Genomic DNA, 20,881 nt, shown 5'->3' with positions numbered 1-20,881 from the left:
CATACTTTTTTTATATATAACTCAACATTTCCTACAAACAGTTTATTTGAATAAGTCCCATTCAAACAAGCATTTAATTTTTAATTTTGTCCGCTTGACTCCCCTGACCCTGACCATCAAGGTATAGGTATAGAGTGGCTGCAAATGAAAGCATCAAAAGAGAATAGGTTGATTTTTAATTTTTATTTTTTTTATTGAAACAGTTTACTGATAAATGACAGATGGTTGTCATGAAATCGTGATGTTAAATCTAAAAAAAAATATGAGCTAAAAATTCATACATCATACTCAACATTGAATAGCAAGAAAATTCATGCTTCAGAGCAAACAATTCACAAAGAAATCAGGCAAAATGCCCTTTTGACTTCAATAAAAAATATTAAATCTTTTCTTCCACTGTATCCATCTTTACACGGTACATGGTTGTTCATTTTGTTTTAACAATATAAAAACGCTTAATACTGATTGTGAAACACTGGAATTAATTTACAAACATAACAATAATAATTATAATATTAATAACAATAACAAACAATAATAATAACAATTACCATTATTTTTTTTCAACAAAAAATAAAATGGAAGAAGTCAGTCATAGTTGTTGCATCTTGGCCTGCATACACAATGTTTTGTGGGGAAAGACCGAATGGCATTTACATTTACCTGACACACAGTTACACACAAACACAGTATCAGGTCGTTGAGTATTTCTCATTGCCATTTACAGTTTTGGGCACATCTACAAAACTGCAGGCATGTGCCCCACACCGACCAATCTGACCACTCACTAATTTTTCTCACTGTCTGTAAAGCTAGGCTGGCCAATTAACAGGTGCCCTACTTCTTCACCTTATACAGAGCTGGATGTCTCAGCATTTAGAAGAAGGGAAAAATCTTCCAGGCGACAAGAATTTGTATCCGTTCCCAGCAGGTAGTCTGATCGAACGAGCACCGGGACTACTCCTTGTAGAAATGGTTGGTGATGGAGCCCCTTTCTTGGCATTGGAGCAGTGATGTCCATTGGAGTTCTTGCCCGCCCTCTCCACTGACTGCAAACCCAGCTCCCGCAGCTCCAGGCTGTCTTGGGTATCATTGGGAGAGCAATGTCGTGGAGACAGGTTCAGAAGGCTCAGTACATCTCTACTGGCTGATCCCAGAGGACTAGGGGAGCCATGAACAGCTTTGACGGGGCCGAGATGTTGCTGGGCTGCGGCGTTGGCCCAAAAGGTCTTTAGATTGTGGATGGCTTGGACTTTTTCATCAATGACCACTCTTCTTAATCGGTCAAGGTCCGGAGCATCGGCCGACGTGGCAGAGCCCGTAGAGGAGTAGGAGAGGGCAGGAGAGGGTGCACTACCAACTGGTGATTGGTGACCAGAACTGGGAGACACATTACTGGGTGAACGTGATATGTGGCCACTGTATGGGGAACTTGGATACTTCAGCTTGAACTGTGCATGGCTGTCTGAAATGGGCGAAGGATGGCTGCCGTCCTTTTGTGAAGACTCTGAGACAGCCGGACTATTGTAGCCAGAGCTTATTTTCTGCAGAGAAGATGAGCGGGAGGGGGGTTTGGGTTTGGGCGAAGACTGAGCTCTGCCACTAGCGCTGCTGTTCGGACGGCTAAATGCACTAGTTTCCGAGGAGCGGAAGGCGCTACCCCGTGGTGAATTTCCTCTTGAAGTTCCACCCTCCGCCCTGGCCCGCTGTAGACTACCGACTGCCCGTAGATGGCTGTGAGTCTCCTCCAGAATCTTCTGCGCCAGCTCCTGAGGATCGAGAGGGGGTGTCTTTTCCTCCTGAGACTTCACAGTGCTGTCTGTCTCAGTACTGGATTGATCCGATTCGCCCGTGTCACTGCTGCTCACCTTAGCGACTTTCTGGAAGGGTGAGTTTGGACTGGGAACGAGGCATGTTTTGACTGGGGAAGTCGGGGTGCTGACACTGCCTCTTGATGACACTGACACAGAGTAACCTCTTCCAGCCCCGCTGCTTGACCTAGCAACAACCCCTCGACCTCCTCTGTGGTGGCGCTGGCTGTGGCCTGGTGGCAAAGGCAAAGAGTCGCAGTGGCTCCCAAGTGGTTCACTGCTGATAATAGAGAAACCTTCATATTCCTCCTCCTCCCCTCGGGTCCCCGACAAAGCCGTCGCTGCTCCGTGAGGAGACGAGCGGCTCCGGGGAACGTGAGGGTGCTTGTGGGCTGCGTAATGCGCTGCCGTCCCACTGCGGTGCCGATGGCTGAGGAAGTCACAATCAGATTTGGAAGCAAAGCTCATTGAGGAGGCCACAGAGCTGAGGCTATAGACAGAGATGGCATCTGATGCCTGACTGTCCAGGCAATGAGGAGAGAAGGGAAGGCTTGAATAACTCATTGGCAGAGGGTTGGAAACAGACTGTGCTGAGGCCAGAGACTCAAGGGAAGAGGAGCTGTCTAGACTCAGACGTTTTGGCAGTTCTGTGGAGTCTGTGCGATATGATGAAGAGAAAATATGACTCAAAAACAAGCACATCAAGTATGACAGACAGAAAAATGACAGACAAATGTATACAAACCAAATAGCGCCAGGAGAGACTGCAGAGCAAAGTGCAATGTGCGGCGGTTGGCCAGCTTGCCCGTTTTTAGCACCACTTCTTCTTGGCCCACCTCACACAAGTCAAACCCTGCATGTTCATGCAACGACAAATACATATCATATCTGTAAGTTAATGGATCTAATGTGGGAAGCTTCAAGTGGGAACAAGTTGACTCACCAAGTGCTGCTAAAAATTCATGACATCCCGGAAGTCTCCAAAGTTGCACACTAATGGACACCTGAATGGGCAGGAGAGAGAAGTCTTGTTCCTTCTCACCAGTTTGGAGCTGCACTAGCACCTGGTGGAGCTAGAGTAGAAGAAGAAGAAACGCGACAGCAGAAACTATTAGTGAAATGATATTGGTTAAATGATGGACAGACAATTGTTTTTCTAGGATCTGACAAGCTTCTCGGAAATTTGTAAATCTGACTGCGATTAGAGATCATTTTTACCATTCATTCAAATTCATAAAATGCACACAACTGTACAGCTACTGTATTTACAGGTAGGTGTTAATGAGTTTCTATCAACTATGAATAGGCTTTAATGGGGGAGAGAACAAACATATTAGCAGTGTGCATGTGCCCTGGCCTATTTTGCCAGGAGATTAGCTGAGAACAGAGACACCTTTGTCAACCTGAGCTGACTGTTTAAGGAGTAAACACATTCCTTTGTCCTCATTTCGCTTTAATGCCGTAACTTAATTGCTTCTCCCACCTTGATCCATTTCTATGAACTAACAATGTCCAAAAGAAACAGAATGCCATGTTTGCAATGCAAAATGTTGACGTTACACTACATGCATACTGATGAACATAATAAAAACTGTCAGGCGTACAAAACTGGTGTTACAAGAGGGGAACAGGTAAAAGTGGGATGTATTGCAGGGTAGTGAAGGCACACTTACCATCGCCACCATATTTTTAACAGCCTTCAGAATGCACAGAAGGGGAAGGGGAGAAAGAATAGCATTTTTATTGCATGCATAGGTCAGCTCACAAGGGTTTAGGTCAATAAGAAGGACAAAAAAGGGCAAGAAAATGTAATAGGTAAAACAACACCCAGGAAATAAAATTTTAGAAGTTGATACAGTGAGGCATTACATTACTTGAAAACTAGAAATGTGTGAGAGCGCTGATAGTAGAATGGTACGCAACCAACGAGAGATTGACTATTGTTCAGTGACTGTAGATGTGATTGTGACTGCGAAGAGAGTTGTTGCAAGTGGTAAGTGGGTAGCCGTTTACTCTCTTAAAATTTGTGCTTACCTCACTTTATACAAAAATGCGGTTAAGATTATAATCTCGGCGTCACATGTTTGGGTGTGAGACAAATAGACTTTCGATAAAACCAGTGCTTGAAGTAAAGCTAGTTAGGCTTTACTAGCGCATTTCAACAAAGATTAAACTGAAGCTTGAGGTGGCAGCGCAACACTCCAGTCCTCAAATAACATGATTATGCAGACAAACATTGTGTGATGCCCCCCAAAATACGTTGTGCATGGCCTCGGTGGGTCCATACCCGATTGATGAGCTGCTCCCCTGCCTCAGAAGCTGTGATGAGTTTGCACAATGCCTGGAGTGCTTGTGATGGCAGACCTGAAGGACAGGATCACAGTCATTTTGTTGTCATCATAGCAGATTCCTTAATCAGGGACAGGAATTTTCTTTTTCCTTAATACTAAATTATAGTTGCTGGCAATCGTGCATTGTGTGCATCTGAAATACATCTGATGAACATTTTTCACACAGCATATGTACATTCACAAATTTGATTGATAATTTAAGTTTCCCTCATCCTACAATATGATTTTTATGTTATGTTTTACGTTGATATTTTGTGTCCATCATTATGATCTTCTAAGATTTGCAACATAAACAACACACTTAGATTTGAATCTTATGGTTGTCTAATACTGACTTTGTCTCCGGCACTCACCTAAAAGTGATTGTAAAGTGGTACTGCACTGTTGGAGTCGATCTCCTGGGTCAGCAGTGGGAAAGAAAACTGCTGCAGGGATGCCAGTGCCTGCAGAGTCAAGGCGGAAGCCCACGGCAATTAACAAGGCCTGCCACCCAGGGACACCCCCAACTTTATTCTCCACACTTTGCTGGGATGTGTACATTGAGTTCCGTTGACCATTCTGGATCCTTTGAAGAGACTTTTCCACCTGCAAGCAGTACAACACTAGTATCAGTAACGAACCTCTCTTTATAAAATCCTATGTGAGTCCATGTCTAACCAGGTGAAGTAAAACCCTCAGCGCATCACGTGCACGATCAGGGCACTGCAGAATCTCTGCTAAAGCTTGTCCAATCAGGGAGGAGGGGCTGTTCAGTTTCACATCACTGCCGATCAGCATGTAGCCTGGGCAGAAAATATCATTTTCATTAGACCATATTAGAGATTTCAATGGTGACATTTATTTTCCATCATTTGTTGCCATCCATTTATATTATGTATGTTTTGATTTTATCACTGACCAGCCCAGTTGGAGGGGTGCGAGTACTGCTTGCTGCTCTGTACAGTTTTCATGGCATCTGCCAACGCAGCACTAGCCTTGGTCCCATTCAGAAGGGCAGTGTAGAAAGCATGGACAAAAACCTTGGAGGCTGCTACAGGGACAGGCCACAAAGACACAAGAACACACTGTGCCCCTGCAGCCAAGAAGGAGCGCGTCAGGCCAACAACACCGTCGGCTGTGACCTTGCTGCTGGACTCTAGGTAGGAGCTAATGAGAAAAAAAGTTCGATTACTTTTAACCTTTTATATTGGAATTCTATGTCCTTTAATGAAAACAATTTAGAGATAACAATTTACTCTTATTGATAAAAACCAAAACTTACCCAAGCACCACCAGTTTGACAGGTAGCCTAAGGTCCAGTATATCTGCAGCTGTCAAGAGAAATTCCTGTAAGGGGGGACTGTCGCAAATACTGTCCACATCGCTGCTGTCATCTTGCATGTGATGAGACTCCTGGTTGGTGCAACTGCTTCCAACAGATCCCTTCCTGCCTCGAATGCTGCTTCCTCTCCTCATCCCGGTACCTCTGCCGATGGTCCCCCCTCCCACGTTAGCACTTGCTGCACCCGGTGCGCTCTCTGGGTTTGGAGTGAGGACCAGTGCAGCCAATTTCCATGAAATGTGAGTTGCAAAATGGGCGCACTCCGCCTGTGTGAGGGCACTCATGACCCTCTCTTTTGTCGCTGCAGTCCCAGACAGTGGTTGGCATCCTAAAAGCTCAGCTACCATTAGGGCTTCCTCTTCTGCAGAAGGCATTGGCCCCCACAGCCAGCGGTCCATTACCGGTGAGGGTAGCCTCGGGTTTCCCACCACAGCTGCCATTGACACCCCACCACAGGAAGCTGGTCCAGGACGCCGGGAGTGAACCTAAAAAAAAGGTTGACTTTTTCACTTGTATGACAATGACCTCATAAGTCCTTAAAAATGTGATAACGATTGTCAGTTGTGACCATCTGAATAACAAGTTCAACCTTTGCACTGGATCCAAGGCCTTGGATTGAGGGAACAGCAATGAGGCTAAAACGTTCATACAGGTACTCGTTGGAAGAACTTCCTTTTAGTAGAGCAAAAGGGATAAGATAAAGTTCTCCCTCAAGCACCATGACGAGTTGTCTGTGTCTGCCCACCGGTCCACTGGAGTGCATCAAACCCTGTTGGGTAAAACGATAGGCGTGCAGATGGACAGTTAGAAAAAAAAAAAAAACATTTGCCGTGTGTTGGCTCATCTCTTCCACAGAACTCAGAACGGTAACTCTTACCCCCTCCATAGGTGCAATGAGCAAATCATAAAGTGCTCTGAGAGGAGGCTTCCCGAGGTTGCTGGAGCGATGAGGCAGGGAAGAACAGCCGTCTTTGGCAGGTGACATGGTGTTACTGAACAGGCTGGTCATGCTCTGGCAGCTCCTACAAACCACAACATATCAGACTTTAAATTTGAAAAGTCTGTGTATCCAATTATGTCAAGCGCGTTGTTAAAGCTGTTGGGGAACTTAATTACATGTCATCACCTTACTTATTTTTTTTAAATACATTTTAAGTTATGCAGTATTGTGAGCTGAGATATCAAAATGGCATTTTAAACACGAATTGACCATGTTTAACTGGATGACAATAAAGCAAGTGTAAGTCTTGTATACTCCATTAAGTTAACTTTTAAGGTTATATGATACAATATAACGCAGCTACACAAAAACCAAGAAACCCATGAATATTTTATATTGAAATTCTCTAATATTTTATTCAATTGTCAATTGACGTGCCTCCCTGGCTGACATGAGCCAGTGTTTCTAGCAAGACACACAAGTGCTTCCACTGCATTTTTGAGGAGTTTAGTGTTCTTGATGTGTGTATAGAGCTGCACAACACACTGATCTCAAAGTATATATGAGTCCACAAGGTGGCGGGATTGAGCTGTGGTAATCTGCAACTGTGCTGTTACTGTACAGTATGTTACATCCTAATAGCGGTGATTTCTTTTGAGGAAAAGTAGATTTTCCCCATAATTGAATTATTTTTCAGAATTACATGGCCAATAATTTTGTGACATATTAGTTTCTTTTAAAATAAACTGTGCTTCAATTTTCTCTCCCTGTGTAATCAAGGAGACTCAACATACTCGGACCTTGCGAATAATGGCCATAGGGTAAAAAGCCTTTGGTGCAGCAGGAGCACAGGGCCAAGTTTTATTGCCACACTTGTCACAAGCCTCCATCTGCTCTGCTGTCTTCCTAGGTCCAGCCAAAAATCATCTAGTCAGCCGTTCTGTGAGAGCCTGTGGCTACTCGTTTCAAGAAAGCATCGCATCACTCACTCACTCACTCACTCACTCACTCACTCACTCACTCACTCACTCACTCGCTCACTCACTCAATCCACCGATCCGTGGGTTCTTGTAAAAATAATTAACAAACCTTTGTCTGAATTGTGAGTTAATGTAGTCAGCCTTTATTCCTTGAACATTTTAGCAATAAATGCAGTGCACATGGAGTTCATCAAAATGACCCAGAGAGGTTTTCTTTGTCTTCACTTGCTGTAACATTGAGAACAATGATAGGCTCCACAGTGCAAGGAGCTTTATATTCCCTGGCTTTTTAGAAGCCCCCAAGAATGAGTGGATTATTACTAGGAGCCCATTAAAGGGGCTTAATGAGCAGCAAGACTCAATTAAAGATGGAATTATCCTCTCATCAAAGAGAAGCTCAATAGAGGACGAGGACAGGGAAATATGACCCTGTCACACACACACACACATTCACTCACTCATGCCCATAATCTACTGGTTTACACTACTATTCTGCACCACTGTGAATTAATGACTTGTTTAGTATCAATATGAAAAAACAAAACATACATAGTGCAAACTTAAATGTGTACCAAAATACAAAGAGGGCAAACAAATACCAAGACATACTGGTGTCAATGCCTAGCATGTACAGTATATGCACATCTGGACCCAACTCATCAGAACAGGGGCTTGTCTCTACTCATTCTATTTGGGATTCATATCCTGCCTCTGCATAAACTGAACAATAGGAAAGGAGTCTTTTTACAGATGAACCAGTGAATCCTGAACTAAAGCAGCGTTCCTCTTTTCTTTAGTGAGTTGAACTCTATTGACCTTCTATCTACTTTGCAATATTCTGCTCCTACCTGTTGAAAAGATTGTTTCTGGACACCATGCGCAAGAAGCCTGTAGGATCAGTGACAGAGTTAAGCTTGTTGTTTAACTCCTCAAATTGTTGGTCCAATACATCTCCCGCCTCACTCTCCGTCTCACTGCTTGAACACCCTCTAAAAAGAAAGCGAGAGAGAGAGAGAAAGACACATGACACATGGTAGACATTTTAAGATATACATTGTTCCCCTGTGAATGAATGAAAAATATTGTTATACACCCCAATTATGGACATATACATCTAAATATAGAGTTCAACCCACACAGAGATGGCCTAATTTCACTTGGCTTGGTCTAAAAACATTGGCAGAGTGTAATCCTTTCATTACAATGGTGATGATGTTGACACAGCCAGTGAGTCAACCACCCCCACCCGCTATCTATCCCTTCATTACGTCCGTCTGAAAAAAAAAATCCTCATCATGTAACTCTCTCATCTTACTCCTACTACAGTACCTCGAAAAAAATTAACATGAGATTTACTCCCCTGAGCTGTTCAAATTGCAAAATCAGCTATTACCTGCACACATTTAGAGGTCAGAGGGAGTATTATCAAGTTTGTCTTTACAAACGTAATTAAGTAGGGATTTGTTTAACACGGTTAATATCAGCACATCAATTCATTTTTTTTGTGTAATGTAAAATTTTTACAATATGCTGAACTATGGCACAATATGCTGAACTATGGGACAATATTAGAACTAGCTTGCAGTCCGATGCAATGTAGACTTCACCCAACTGCAAACTTCACCCACAATAATTATTAAGTGAGCACCTCTCTTACATTTGATAATTTCTCTTTGCTGGGTTTTGAAACAGCTCATGTGTCAGGGTTTTCCAAACTATCTTGATCTATGATTATGGTGGAATGTATATAACCGGTAATAAATAACTTAGGTAGATTAGTTTTATGCTTACGTTGGTATGTAACCGGTAATAAACCACTTAAGTCTGCCCCATCCTAAACAATGTCGTAAAACATCCCCTGCTCTGTTTTCCTAGATGTCAAGAGCTTTAACTTGTTTATTCAGTCTACTGTCACCCCCACCCTGTTCCTCTTAATAAAGATGCGCTTGTGGGAAGGGAGAGTTAGACTTCATTCGACTATCGCTGTGACAACAGCGACGAGTGAACTCTCCGCCTGCAGGTGCCCAAAACGACTAACTTGTCTCCGAGTGGTTCTTGCAAAATAAGTTAGAGTGAGCACCACCCTAACATTTTGGTGCCGAAACCCGGGATCCCTCATACCCGCCATCTGGCTGACGGAGGACGACACGCTGCACACCGTCGACGGGCCAGCGTCCATTTAGCCGGACCTGGTACAGAAAGACCTAGGAAGGAAATTCTTCGCTGGGCCAGCATCTTAAGTCTGCCTTCGTCTGACAGATGTGGATTGACGGGATCCGGCTGAACAGCGAACCAAGGAGACAAGTAAGTTAAAGCCCTAAAGTTGTGGGATTGTGTTGTTGTGAAACGCGTAAAAGTGCACAGGAATAAAAATAGGCAAGACAGAAGATAAGAAGTCTTGTGGAAAGAGGGGGTGTTGTAGAGTCCCCCTCTGGATGAAGTGGCTCTTCTGGAGCAGTGGTTTTCAAAATATTTTTGTCAAATCTCACGTACCTCCGTGTACCCTGATTTGACAACCGCTGTTCTAAGGGGACAACTTCGCGTTGGCAGGGCTGGGTAACTGGACGGTTGTCTTTAGTTCCCAGGGAAGGAAGGGGTGTTGTAGAGTCCCCTATCCGGATGAAGCAGCTCTTTTATTTTTAAAAGAGGACTTCGCGTTGGCAGGGATAAGAAATTTGTGTGGTTGAGAAAGTGTGACTGGTAGGATAAATTGACTAAATAGCAGTTCTAGCATTGATCCACGAAAATAATACAGGCTAGTAATTGTTCAAAGGTCAATTTAAACTTGCATTGAGGATCCTCAAAGAAAAATAATAAAAATAATAATAATAATAATAATAATAAAAATTGTATAAACCTAAAATACCAAATTAAGATGGGAAATAAAAACTGTAAATCCCTAGCTCTTGACGGAGATGAGAAGTACATGGCGAGTAAATTTGTTAATTGTATGCAATACATGCCGAAGTGGAAGAAAAAGTATGGAGTAGAAGGGAAGTTGAAAGTTGAAGTGTGGAAGATAGTGGTGGATGTTCTGGAGGAGAGTGTGAATAGAAAGTCAGAGGGACTGAAAAAGAAAAGAAAAGAGAAAGAATTGATTTGTGCTAAAATATGGTTGAATGCTTCACAAGAGAGAAGAGAACAACTCCAAAAGACAAAAGATAGAAAGATGAAAAGTGATGAGGCTGCGACCATGTTTGTCAGGCCGGAAGACAATGAGGCCACAGTGCGCAGGCGCACTGTCCCGGATACAGCGCAAGCAGAGGAGCAAGAGGGGTTGTCCGCTTGTGCGCAAAACTTGTATCCAAGCTTAACAGACCTGCGCCCTCCCCCATATAACAGCAAAAAAGGTCAGGGTCAAATGATTAGAAGCCCTGTACAAACAAGAAGTTTGACCACTGCTGCTAGATTTTCCCAAAATTTAGACAATGTTGATGTGTGCCCAATGATCCAAGTGCCAAACCCTATTGTAGGGGAAGGCCAACCTCCACATACATATGTTTTTCGGCCATGGACTTTGGAAGAGGCAAGGAAAGCAGTTGAAGGGGTTACCCCTGTTGCTGAAGACCCAGAAAAATGGGCAGAAGACATGGCTGGCATCATACATTCCTATAGACTGAATGGACATGAGGCAGGAGAAGCTGCAATGTCTTCCTTGGGAAAAGACTGGGCAAAGGTTAGAGGAAATTACACAGGTAGAAATAATCAAGGGCCTTTTCCCTATCCCGTTGAGGGAAATCAATTGGGAGGGGAGTATGCAGCACAATGGAATGATCTTGTGCAAAGAGTGCGAACAATATTTCAAAGACGAGCGAATTATGGTCATTTGGCAGGAATAAAACAGAAGCCTGGGGAAGATACTGATGATTTTCGCTTGAGATTTGAAAAAGAATTCAGGGTGCATAGTGGCATCCCATTCAATGATGCAGCTGAGAGTGCTTATCAGCAACAGCTTAAAAATGCGCTCCTTACTAATTTCCGCCCTGAAATAGGCAACTGGGTGAGGAAACATTTGGTGGAAGTAGATATTGCAAGTGTGACAACAACTATGCAATGGGCCAGACATGCTGAAAAAGTGATAAAAAGAGGCAAAAGTTCTGATGTATTTCATCTAGACGTTAATGACCTAGATGAAGATACAACAGTCTTCTTCCAAGGGTCCCAGAGGGGCAGAGGAGGTAGAGGCCAACAAGGTCGAAGGCCACCATACAATTCAAAACTCCTACAAGATTCTGACAACTGTTGGAACTGTGGGAAACGTGGACACTGGTCAAAAGAGTGTTTTAGAAAAAAACAAAACCAATCAAGGGGTGGAGGAAGGGGCAGAGGGAAAGCCAAATTCTCAGCATGACTAGATTGCCCCCCTATGACCTCTTGTGCTCCTACAGAGGAAGAAATAGTAGATGTCCATACAGCATGGGACATTCTGAGTGCATTAAAAGAAAAACCATATGTTACCTTAAACATTGGAGGAAGTGAAGTTGAGTTTTTGTGTGATACCGGAGCTTGTAAAACCGTAATAAAAACTAAAGTCCCTAATCTGAAGGCCTCCCAAAATACAATTTGGGTGAAATCTGCTGATGGGCAGGTACACAAGGAGAGTATCTCCAATCCAGTTGTAGTGAGAGATGATGAAACAGGAGTCATAGCTTCAGTCTCGATTGTTCTATCCCCAAAATGTCCCATAAACCTGCTGGGACGAGATCTGATGACTCGGTTGGGAATTGCAATAATTCCAGTAAAGGATGGCATGCGAGCATGTAGAGTGAGAGATGTAGACTCATATGCTGCACAAGCAGGTGAACAGATTTCCTGCTCCTATGACATCACTCCCGAACGAAATCCCAAGCTACCAAGCAGATTGCTGAGTGAAGCTCGAAAACAATTGTCCCGACCTGAATCAGAAATGACTTGTAATCAATTACATGTCACCATGAATATCCTCACTGATCCACATGATGAGTATATTGAAAGTTTTCTCAGTGACACAGAAGTAACTTTAACAATCACTGCTCTGTACACAGATCGCGGGTCATTTGCAGCTGCTGCTGTGCTCCTACCCGCTCCTCAGAAAGACAAATACAAGTTGTCAGCTGTACCCCACATTTCATTGTTCAAACCTCACAGTATAACATGGGCAGATGTGGGTTGCCGAATTAAACTTGCTAGATCTGTCACTGATTATGAGGACAAAGGTGATGGGTGGAGCTACAGTACCAGTTGTGACATGTGGAAGCAAACAGTGTGTGAAGTAGCTGTTGGTAGGGCATGCGCTTGTGCGCTAACCTGACTAGTTGACATTTGTTTGAATGAGAAGGAGGAGGGGGAATTGGCTGGGCTTCCTGAAAAACTGTGGACAAAGGGGCCATCTGATGTAGGACTTTTAACATCCATTCCACCGGTACAGATCAAACCAAGATCAGATTGGCGCCCAAGAGTTAAGCAATATCCTTTAAAACAGGAGGCAATAAACGGGATTGCCCCTGTTATAAATGATCTTTTGACAGGAGGAATCATTAGGAAGTGCTCGGATTCTCCTTGCAACACTCCTATTTTTCCAGTCCAAAAGGCCAATAAAATTGATTGGCGAATGATACAAGATTTACGAGCAGTGAATGATGCAGTGCAGACAAGAGCGCCTAATGTGCCTGACCCACACACACTTCTGAACACTTTGAAACCTAACCAGAAGTTTTTCACAGTAATTGATCTTAGCAATGCATTTTTCTCAGTGCCAATTCACCCAGACTCACAGTTTTGGTTTGCGTTTACCTTTAAAGGACAAAGCTATACGTACACCAGATTGCCACAGGGATTTGCTGATAGTCCAACTATTTTCATTCAAGCTATCATGGCCTGTCTGGCTGATTTTCAGATTTCAAACAAAAGCCAACTTCTAGTTTATGTAGATGATCTCCTGATAGCCTCTGAAACTGAAGCTGCTTGCAAGGAAGACTCCTTAGCGTTGTTACACTTTCTCTGCAAAACAGGGAATAAAGTGAGCAAGAACAAGCTACAATGGGTCAGACAGGAGGTGAACTATTTAGGTCACACTTTGTCAGCTTCTGGAAGACAGATACAGAGAACCAGAAAGCAGATCATTGCAGATGCACCGAAACCCGAAACAAAAAAACAAATGATGTCATTTTTGGGACTCTGCAATTACTGTAGAGCATGGATCCCACATTATGCGGAAAAGACACAACCGCTGCTGAACATTGTGCATGGAGTCCCCATGGCAATGACAGAAAAAATTATGTGGACAACAGTGGCAGATGATGCTTTTGTGGTGCTGAAACAGGCTCTGATAGAAACTACAACTCTTATCTTGCCAGACTACAATAAAACCTTTGTGCAAACAGCAGACTGCAGGAATGGTTTTATGACCTCAGTGTTGCTGCAGAGTCATGGCAGCAAACTAAGACCAATTGCATTTTATTCCAAAAAATTGGATCCAGTGGCTCAATCTTTGCCAGACTGTGTCTAAGCAGTGTGCGCGGCAGCGCTTGCAGTAAGACAGGCTGCAGATGTGGTGCTTTTTCACAAAATGGAGCTGCTAGTTCCACATGCTGTAGACGTGTTGCTACTGCAAAGTAAAATGAGCTTTTTGTCACCAGCCAGACACCTATCTTACACTGCTACACTTCTGTCACAACCACACATTGTGATAAAGAGGTGCACAGTCCTTAACCCAGCAACGTTGATTCCGTTGCCGGGGGATGGTACACCACATAACTGTTTGGATGCCACAGAACATCTACAGCTGCCCAGAGAAGATTTAAGTGACACGCCACTTGACAAAGGAGAAAAGTGGTTTGTGGATGGATCATGTTCAAAGGATCCTAGAGGGAACAATCAAAGTGGCTATGCAATTGTGGGATTGCCAAACCAGATTGTTGAAGCAGAGAAGCTTCCATACAACAGGTCAGCGCAGGCTGCTGAGCTAATTGCGCTAACAAGAGCTTGTCAATTAGCAGAAGATAAGGAAGTCACTGTATACACGGACAGTCAGTATGCGTTTTCTACTCTGTTCTATTTTGCGAAACAATGGGAGCGCAGAGGGATGACAACATCGACCGGTAAGCCGGTTACCCATGCCTCCTTGTTAAAAGACTTGTTGCAGGCTATTCATTTACCTGCTAATCTAGCTGTGTGTAAATGTGCTGCTCACACCACTGGCACAGATGAAGTCTCAAATGGAAACAGATTAGCAGACAAAATTGCTAAAGAAGCAGCAGCAGGGAAACATGGCCGTGAATTCTTTTTAATAGATTCAGAGGACACACAACTCATAGATAAAACTATACTGACAGATATGCAGGGCAATGCTCCAATGGTGGAAAAACGAATGTGGACGACGAAAGGTGCAATGATGGATACAGATAATATCCACCGCATCGATGACAAACCTGTTTTACCAAAATCACTTTTTAAGGCAGCAGCAATTGCGACCCATGGGCCTTGCCATGTGTCGACAGGAGGGATGAAGTCTATCATACATCAACAATTCACTACCTTTGGTTTAGATGCTTACTTAAAAAATTTTTGTAAAGCATGTCCTGTTTGTGTGAAACATAATCCACAAGGAAATATGAGACCTAAGAGAGGCTCATTTCCAAAACCGTTTTACCCATTTCAAATCATGCACATGGATTTTATTGAGCTCACACAAAGTGGACCTCACAAATACTGCTTAGTGATGATTGATGCATTTTCCAAATGGGTGGAAATAGTTCCATCTAAACGAGCAGATGCCTTAACAGTGGCAAAAGCCATCTGCAAAGCCATCATACCGACTCATGGCATCCCCCAAACCATTTACAGTGACAATGGTCCACACTTTGTGAACCAAGTTGTACAGAACATGGCTGTACACCTTGGGATGACATTAAAAAACCACTGCGCTTGGCATCCTGCGAGCGCTGGTCTGGTTGAACGAGCAAACTCCACTATCAAAAGCAGGTTGAAAAAATGCATGGAAACAACAGGCAGATCTTGGCCAGAGTGCCTAGACTTAGTGAAGCTCTATATGAGAATTACTCCCACTTCAGAAGGGCTAACACCTTTTGAAATCATCCATGGGAGACCATATAGACTACCTGTGTTCCCTGCAGATTTGCAAAAAGCAGATGAAGAGCAGTCCTTGGCAGACTATATGATAAGGACGCTCAAACTGAAAGATGTGTCAAATGCAAATTTACTGCCGCCTGATCTTTCCTCCTCACAGGTCGACAAACCCATCGATCCAGGAGACTGGGTCTACATCAAGGTCGTAAAAAGAAAGAACTGGCTCAGCCCACGGTGGGAGGGACCATTCCAAGTCTTGCTGACTACCCCCACCGCAGTGAAGATTGCTGAACGGCCCAGCTGGATTCACCTCAGCCACTGCAAGTTGCAGAGAGTGCTGGACCCCTAATTCGGAGTGGTGGGGAAGGCTAACTTCAAAGGAGTCCTATCGTTTAGGGTGGGACGTCTCAATGTTGGTGAAGAAAACAACGATCCCCACTCCGCTAGGCGAGGGGATGTCCCGGTGTCTCTGCCATCCTAGTAGCAACGGGGCTCCATATGCCAGATGGATCCTCTGCTGCGTTGTGGTTGGAGCGTGCTATGGTCTATGGACTCATTTGAACAGACCAAGTGACAATGTTGACCGTGGAAAACGATGGTCACACGATGAGAACTTTGAGGACTGGTCATGGGACCCCAAAAACCCATACGAAACCAACACGTGGTACCGGTACGTTAAGTTCACTGTGAGAGCCCACACACAGGAGGGATGTTATGTGTGTTCAAAACTCCCCCCTTCCTCCACGCAAGTTCACTTGGAGGCCAGAGCAATGAATGTCACTGAAGCGAAATGCATGGCATCCATGGGAGGAGTTGGATATCAACACCCTGCCGTCAAAGTGAGTGATGACGACCCTTTCCGCCCTGGACTTGTGGAAGGCACCTGTGATAAGCTTTTCTGGACAAATCTCAATGTGACTGTTAAAGGACGAACATTACCGCAGGTGGCCTACACAGAGCGGCGGCCTGGAGTGAACTATACGTGTTACATCCAAGGAAGTGAGACCCACAAATGCATTGACAGTGACTGCTCTCCAGGAGGAAACTGGATGGGAGCTTTGGACATCGTCACTGAGTGTCAAGATAGGAGAGCCATTTCAGTTGGGGAGGGCTCTCCGACTAACATGTCTGCACCATCGAACGGAACATACTTCATACAGAATGGCTGGTGGCTGTGCGGTCACAAGGTTTATCCAATGCTGCCCGCCAACTGGACAGGAGTGTGTGCACCAGTGTGGGTGACAGACCACACCTACAGGATACGACATCGACAGCTGACGACAGCACGCAACTCTTCTGGACGTCAACGCAGAGCGGTTGCAACCTTTGACCCTCATGACCCTATCTGGGGTGCGAATGTTCCAGGCGACCATAAAGTATGGTCCGTTGGAGACAAAGTTGTTCATGCGCTTTTTCCCTGGGTCGGAATTGGAAAACAATCACTCTTCATCGAGACACTGAACTATCGTTTTCAATCCTTTGCGAATCTCTCACTACAAGTCAACGATGGACAAAATAGAGAGATTCAGGCTATTAGGCTGATGGTCTTGCAAAACAGGATGGTTCTGGACTTGTTGACAGCAGCACAAGGTGGTGTGTGCCACATCATTGGGACTTCCTGTTGCACATACATTCCTGGAGAGAATGATACACACATCTACGACGCCATGGCTTCGCTGAAGAACTTACAGCAGGCCATGTCAAATGACAAAGTTCCACAACAGTGGGGTTTCTTTTCATGGCTATTCTCTGGCAACTGGTGGCAACTGCTTTTGAAACTAGTGTCTCCTGTGCTTGTTGTGCTGGTGTTGTTGTGCTTGTTTACAACCTGTGTTATCCCATGTTTGAAGTCTGCTGTGACGAGAGTCGTCTCTTCTACCGTAGCACACGTAAATATACAACTTCTTAGTCGTGACGGATGTGATGACCATGATGAAACGCGGATTGCGTAGGTGCTATTATACTGGACGTGTTTTACAGAAACTTGATGATTTGACCATCGAAAATGCTTCGCAGGTGATGGATACAATGATGTACTGTTTCTGTGTTTTTCTTTTTATTTTTTTGTTGATAGCATTCTGGTCGCCTAAGGCAGAGGGACCGTGTGTGACTTTTCCTGCATATTAACATCGGCCAGCAGGTTTTTAGACCACACAATAAGTTTAATCTGGAGTATTGAGGAATGTCCTCATCTTCTCTGGAAGTTGTTGCTATCGGTGTTTGTTGTTTTTGTCGTGTTTCACCCTACACGCTCCCCAACCCGTCCGCTGTGATCTCAGTTTTTATTGATCTTTTTTATTGTTGTTTTTTTATTTTTGCTATTCTTCTTTATATTTACTTACTTACTTATGTTTGATTGATCGGGTTCACATAATCATATGATAAAACAGGAGGGAGATGTCAGGGTTTTCCAAACTATCTTGATCTATGATTATGGTGGAATGTATATAACCGGTAATAAATAACTTAGGTAGATTAGTTTTATGCTTACGTTGGTATGTAACCGGTAATAAACCACTTAAGTCTGCCCCATCCTAAACAATGTCGTAAAACATCCCCTGCTCTGTTTTCCTAGATGTCAAGAGCTTTAACTTGTTTATTCAGTCTACTGTCACCCCCACCCTGTTCCTCTTAATAAAGATGCGCTTGTGGGAAGGGAGAGTTAGACTTCATTCGACTATCGCTGTGACAACAGCGACGAGTGAACTCTCCGCCTGCAGGTGCCCAAAACGACTAACTTGTCTCCGAGTGGTTCTTGCAAAATAAGTTAGAGTGAGCACCACCCTAACATCATGTATTGGATCTCATTAGATTATTGTGAGTTTACAGACTTGTGTGTTTAAATGCCTAATCAGCAAGATCTATTTTTCCATACACTCTTTGCTTTTGCATATGTACATATCCTCTTCTCAAGTCTTCATCTCATTCATGATGTGGTTTCATTTGACAGTAACATGGGCGCAGCTTATCTTTTTTGCTCTACAATGCAGGATGAATGGACTCCAAAGTGTTGCCATATTGCACCCATTCAAGCGTAATGCTGAGTTGTGCAGCTTCCCATTGGAGGGATAAATGAGCTGGTAATGAGGCAGGAGACCCCCAGTCTGTTGTAGAGTGGAGAGGCAGGTGCCAGGCCGGCCACCTAGTCAGCGCAGCTCGAGCAGCAATTTCAAGTAAATGTGACTAAGGTCAAAAGCCGATTGCAGGGGTTCAGACCTACTTTCGAGATTTTCTGTACTTTGCCACATTTACAATGCTCCTGTAGTCGGTTTGGTCTTTGACTGCTTATTGATTTTTTTTCACTGCATCTTCATCTTGGGAATTCTTCTTCTTTTTATCTGTTGCAGTTTCACAGTTTTGTGTTATCGAGTGATTGGCTCGCGAAAGAGCCACCATTCCATCTGGCTGGGAAGACAGACGGTTTTGTACCAAAGGTAGGAGTGGAGACTTGTAATCACAGTGAGCAATGGGGTGGAATAATGCTCACTTTACACACTTCACACACATCAGATAACTCAGTGGAGCAAATTGTCTTGTTGGATTTGTACAGTTTTTATGCGTTACCTTTTTGTACGACAAAATCAGTCAGCTACCGTCAAATAAGCTTCACCTGCTATAATGCGATTCAACTCCTAGGGCCTCTCGTGCACTGGCAATGTGCTGCTCCAATGATGAGGTACTGACCACCCCTCCACCACCACCACTTTCCACTTGGAAGTCTGACCCTACTTCGGATATCCCCTCGCCCAAGTACACCTCATGGAACTTCAGGATGCCTGTGGAGACAGAGAGAGGAGCCATACTGTTTTAATTGTTGTCATTTTCACCCCCCATAAACTGATAGTGTTCCCTTTTACAAGCAACAAAACAAATTTGCATGTCGCCTTAGTGGTTGGAAAGGCTATTTTCAGGGCGCAACTTTTTTAGAGTGAACGAAAATTGTGTATCTCAACCGCTCGATCCCAACAACATGAGGAACTTTGAATGAAAATAAAAAAGCAGCATGCTTCCTCATGCTGCCATTTTGATAACAGTCATGATTGACACATAACTCGCTTGAGGGGCAAATGGAAGGTTTAAGGAAATCTACTGTCAACTGTAAATACTTCATTAATAAACCAGTACATTGATTGTAGTTAAAAATAACCTTCCTCATTTTGAAATGTTCATTTGGTAAGTGCTAATACCACGAAAATAAATACATTTAATGTTCAACTGGATTTTTTTTTTTTTGCATAACACAAAGAAAGTTTGAATCGGCAGAAGATACCATGCGCAGTAGTGCATCTGTGGAGATCAATTATAAACATATTCAATCAAATATTAAATGTAAGCTTTCTATGCCATCTGGTAGCCATCATCTGCTGACTTTTGAGGAGTCATATACTATAGGTTGGGGCATCACATGATGGGAAGTGGATTCTAAAGCCGTATTATGTCAATGCAAATATGTTGAACCGTGCACATGTTTTGTTCCACGTGACACATTCATAGTGCACATTCATTTACACGTCCATTCAGGCTATGAAGATGTTATGTGATTTACAGCTAAGTAATTGCAACATTTGTAGCCCTTTTGTGTGTCCAGCCTCTTCAGACAGCACCATATTTGTGTACCAGCTGGTTACCAGGGAATGCCAGGAAGTGAACAGACAAGCGATTAACAAGCAAGTGTTTTCCTCTTAACTTGGGACAATATTAAGTGCCTTGATGATCTCTATTGTTCCTGAAGTGTTGCCTTCATCCGTATCAATAATCCTGGGGTGCCAAGTTCATCTGGTTGCCTCTGAGCTGGATTTGATCAAATGTTCAAGCTTGGTGGAATGGGACACGGGTCATGGCTTTTATTTCCCCTCTTTGCACAAAGGATCAGAAGCAAAGAGCTCAGTATGGCAATCGTGTGATATGCACTAATCACGTTCAAAGAAAATGGGTCCGCTTAAGACGCTGGAATTTCACGACTCATAAAAGATCAGGCTTCTTAGTGCCACTGCCTGAGCTGGTGCGACCCAGTAGTCGACAAGGGATGAGAATGCATTGCACAATTTTTTATCTTTTTTTTTAAACTAAAGGAAACTAAGAAATGCAGGGTGAGGGGGAAAATAAACAAACAAACAAACAAACAAACAAACAAGAGATGAAAATAGACTGTGTTCAACTGAGATGTGTTTAGCTTTTGTCAGGTGGGGACATATTGCCTGTGTTGTTTGGCTCTGTCACGAACAATTAGCATGGTTCACAGGCTGAAGCCCCTTGGGCTGGGGAGGCAAATCCCAACAGTGAAGTGGCAGGTGGTGCTGCAGCTTGGTGTGAAGACTGGCCTCCACGAGCCCATTACGGAAAAAAAAATGTTTGAAAGGGCAAGTAAATCACTATCCATCTGATTTTTGCATTTTGTATATGATGGATTA

At 43.7% G+C, this 20,881-nt stretch overlaps 2 protein-coding genes across 3 annotated transcripts in view; one reads left to right on the top strand and one right to left on the bottom strand.

The window, feature by feature from the left end:
• Nucleotides 1-168: 168 nt before the first annotated feature.
• LOC133153868 (tetratricopeptide repeat protein 28-like) overlaps nt 169-20,881 on the bottom strand; it is a 151,316-nt gene continuing 130,603 nt past the window's right edge. For both annotated transcript variants that reach the window (XM_061278085.1, XM_061278086.1), the window contains 12 exons: nt 19,081-19,246; nt 8,252-8,392; nt 6,361-6,505; nt 6,073-6,252; nt 5,424-5,968; nt 5,061-5,308; nt 4,820-4,944; nt 4,516-4,747; nt 4,099-4,175; nt 2,755-2,884; nt 2,557-2,664; nt 169-2,467 (listed from right to left, as the gene is read on the bottom strand). In XM_061278085.1, coding sequence (XP_061134069.1) covers nt 870-2,467; nt 2,557-2,664; nt 2,755-2,884; nt 4,099-4,175; nt 4,516-4,747; nt 4,820-4,944; nt 5,061-5,308; nt 5,424-5,968; nt 6,073-6,252; nt 6,361-6,505; nt 8,252-8,392; nt 19,081-19,246 — 3,695 coding nt within the window. In that variant the 3' untranslated portion in view covers nt 169-869. The remainder of the gene's footprint in view (nt 2,468-2,556; nt 2,665-2,754; nt 2,885-4,098; nt 4,176-4,515; nt 4,748-4,819; nt 4,945-5,060; nt 5,309-5,423; nt 5,969-6,072; nt 6,253-6,360; nt 6,506-8,251; nt 8,393-19,080; nt 19,247-20,881) is intronic.
• LOC133153869 (uncharacterized) lies at nt 13,887-18,203 on the top strand. Its single transcript, XM_061278087.1, has one exon. The coding sequence runs from the start codon at nt 13,951-13,953 to the stop codon at nt 15,817-15,819; it is 1,869 nt and encodes a 622-aa protein (XP_061134071.1). The 5' UTR covers nt 13,887-13,950; the 3' UTR covers nt 15,820-18,203.

The sequence above is a fragment of the Syngnathus typhle genome, linkage group LG5, assembly GCF_033458585.1.
Source record: "Syngnathus typhle isolate RoL2023-S1 ecotype Sweden linkage group LG5, RoL_Styp_1.0, whole genome shotgun sequence".
NCBI lineage: Eukaryota > Metazoa > Chordata > Actinopteri > Syngnathiformes > Syngnathidae > Syngnathus > Syngnathus typhle.
Note: the sequence above shows the minus strand (reverse complement) of the source record. Positions and strands in the feature narration are given on the sequence as shown.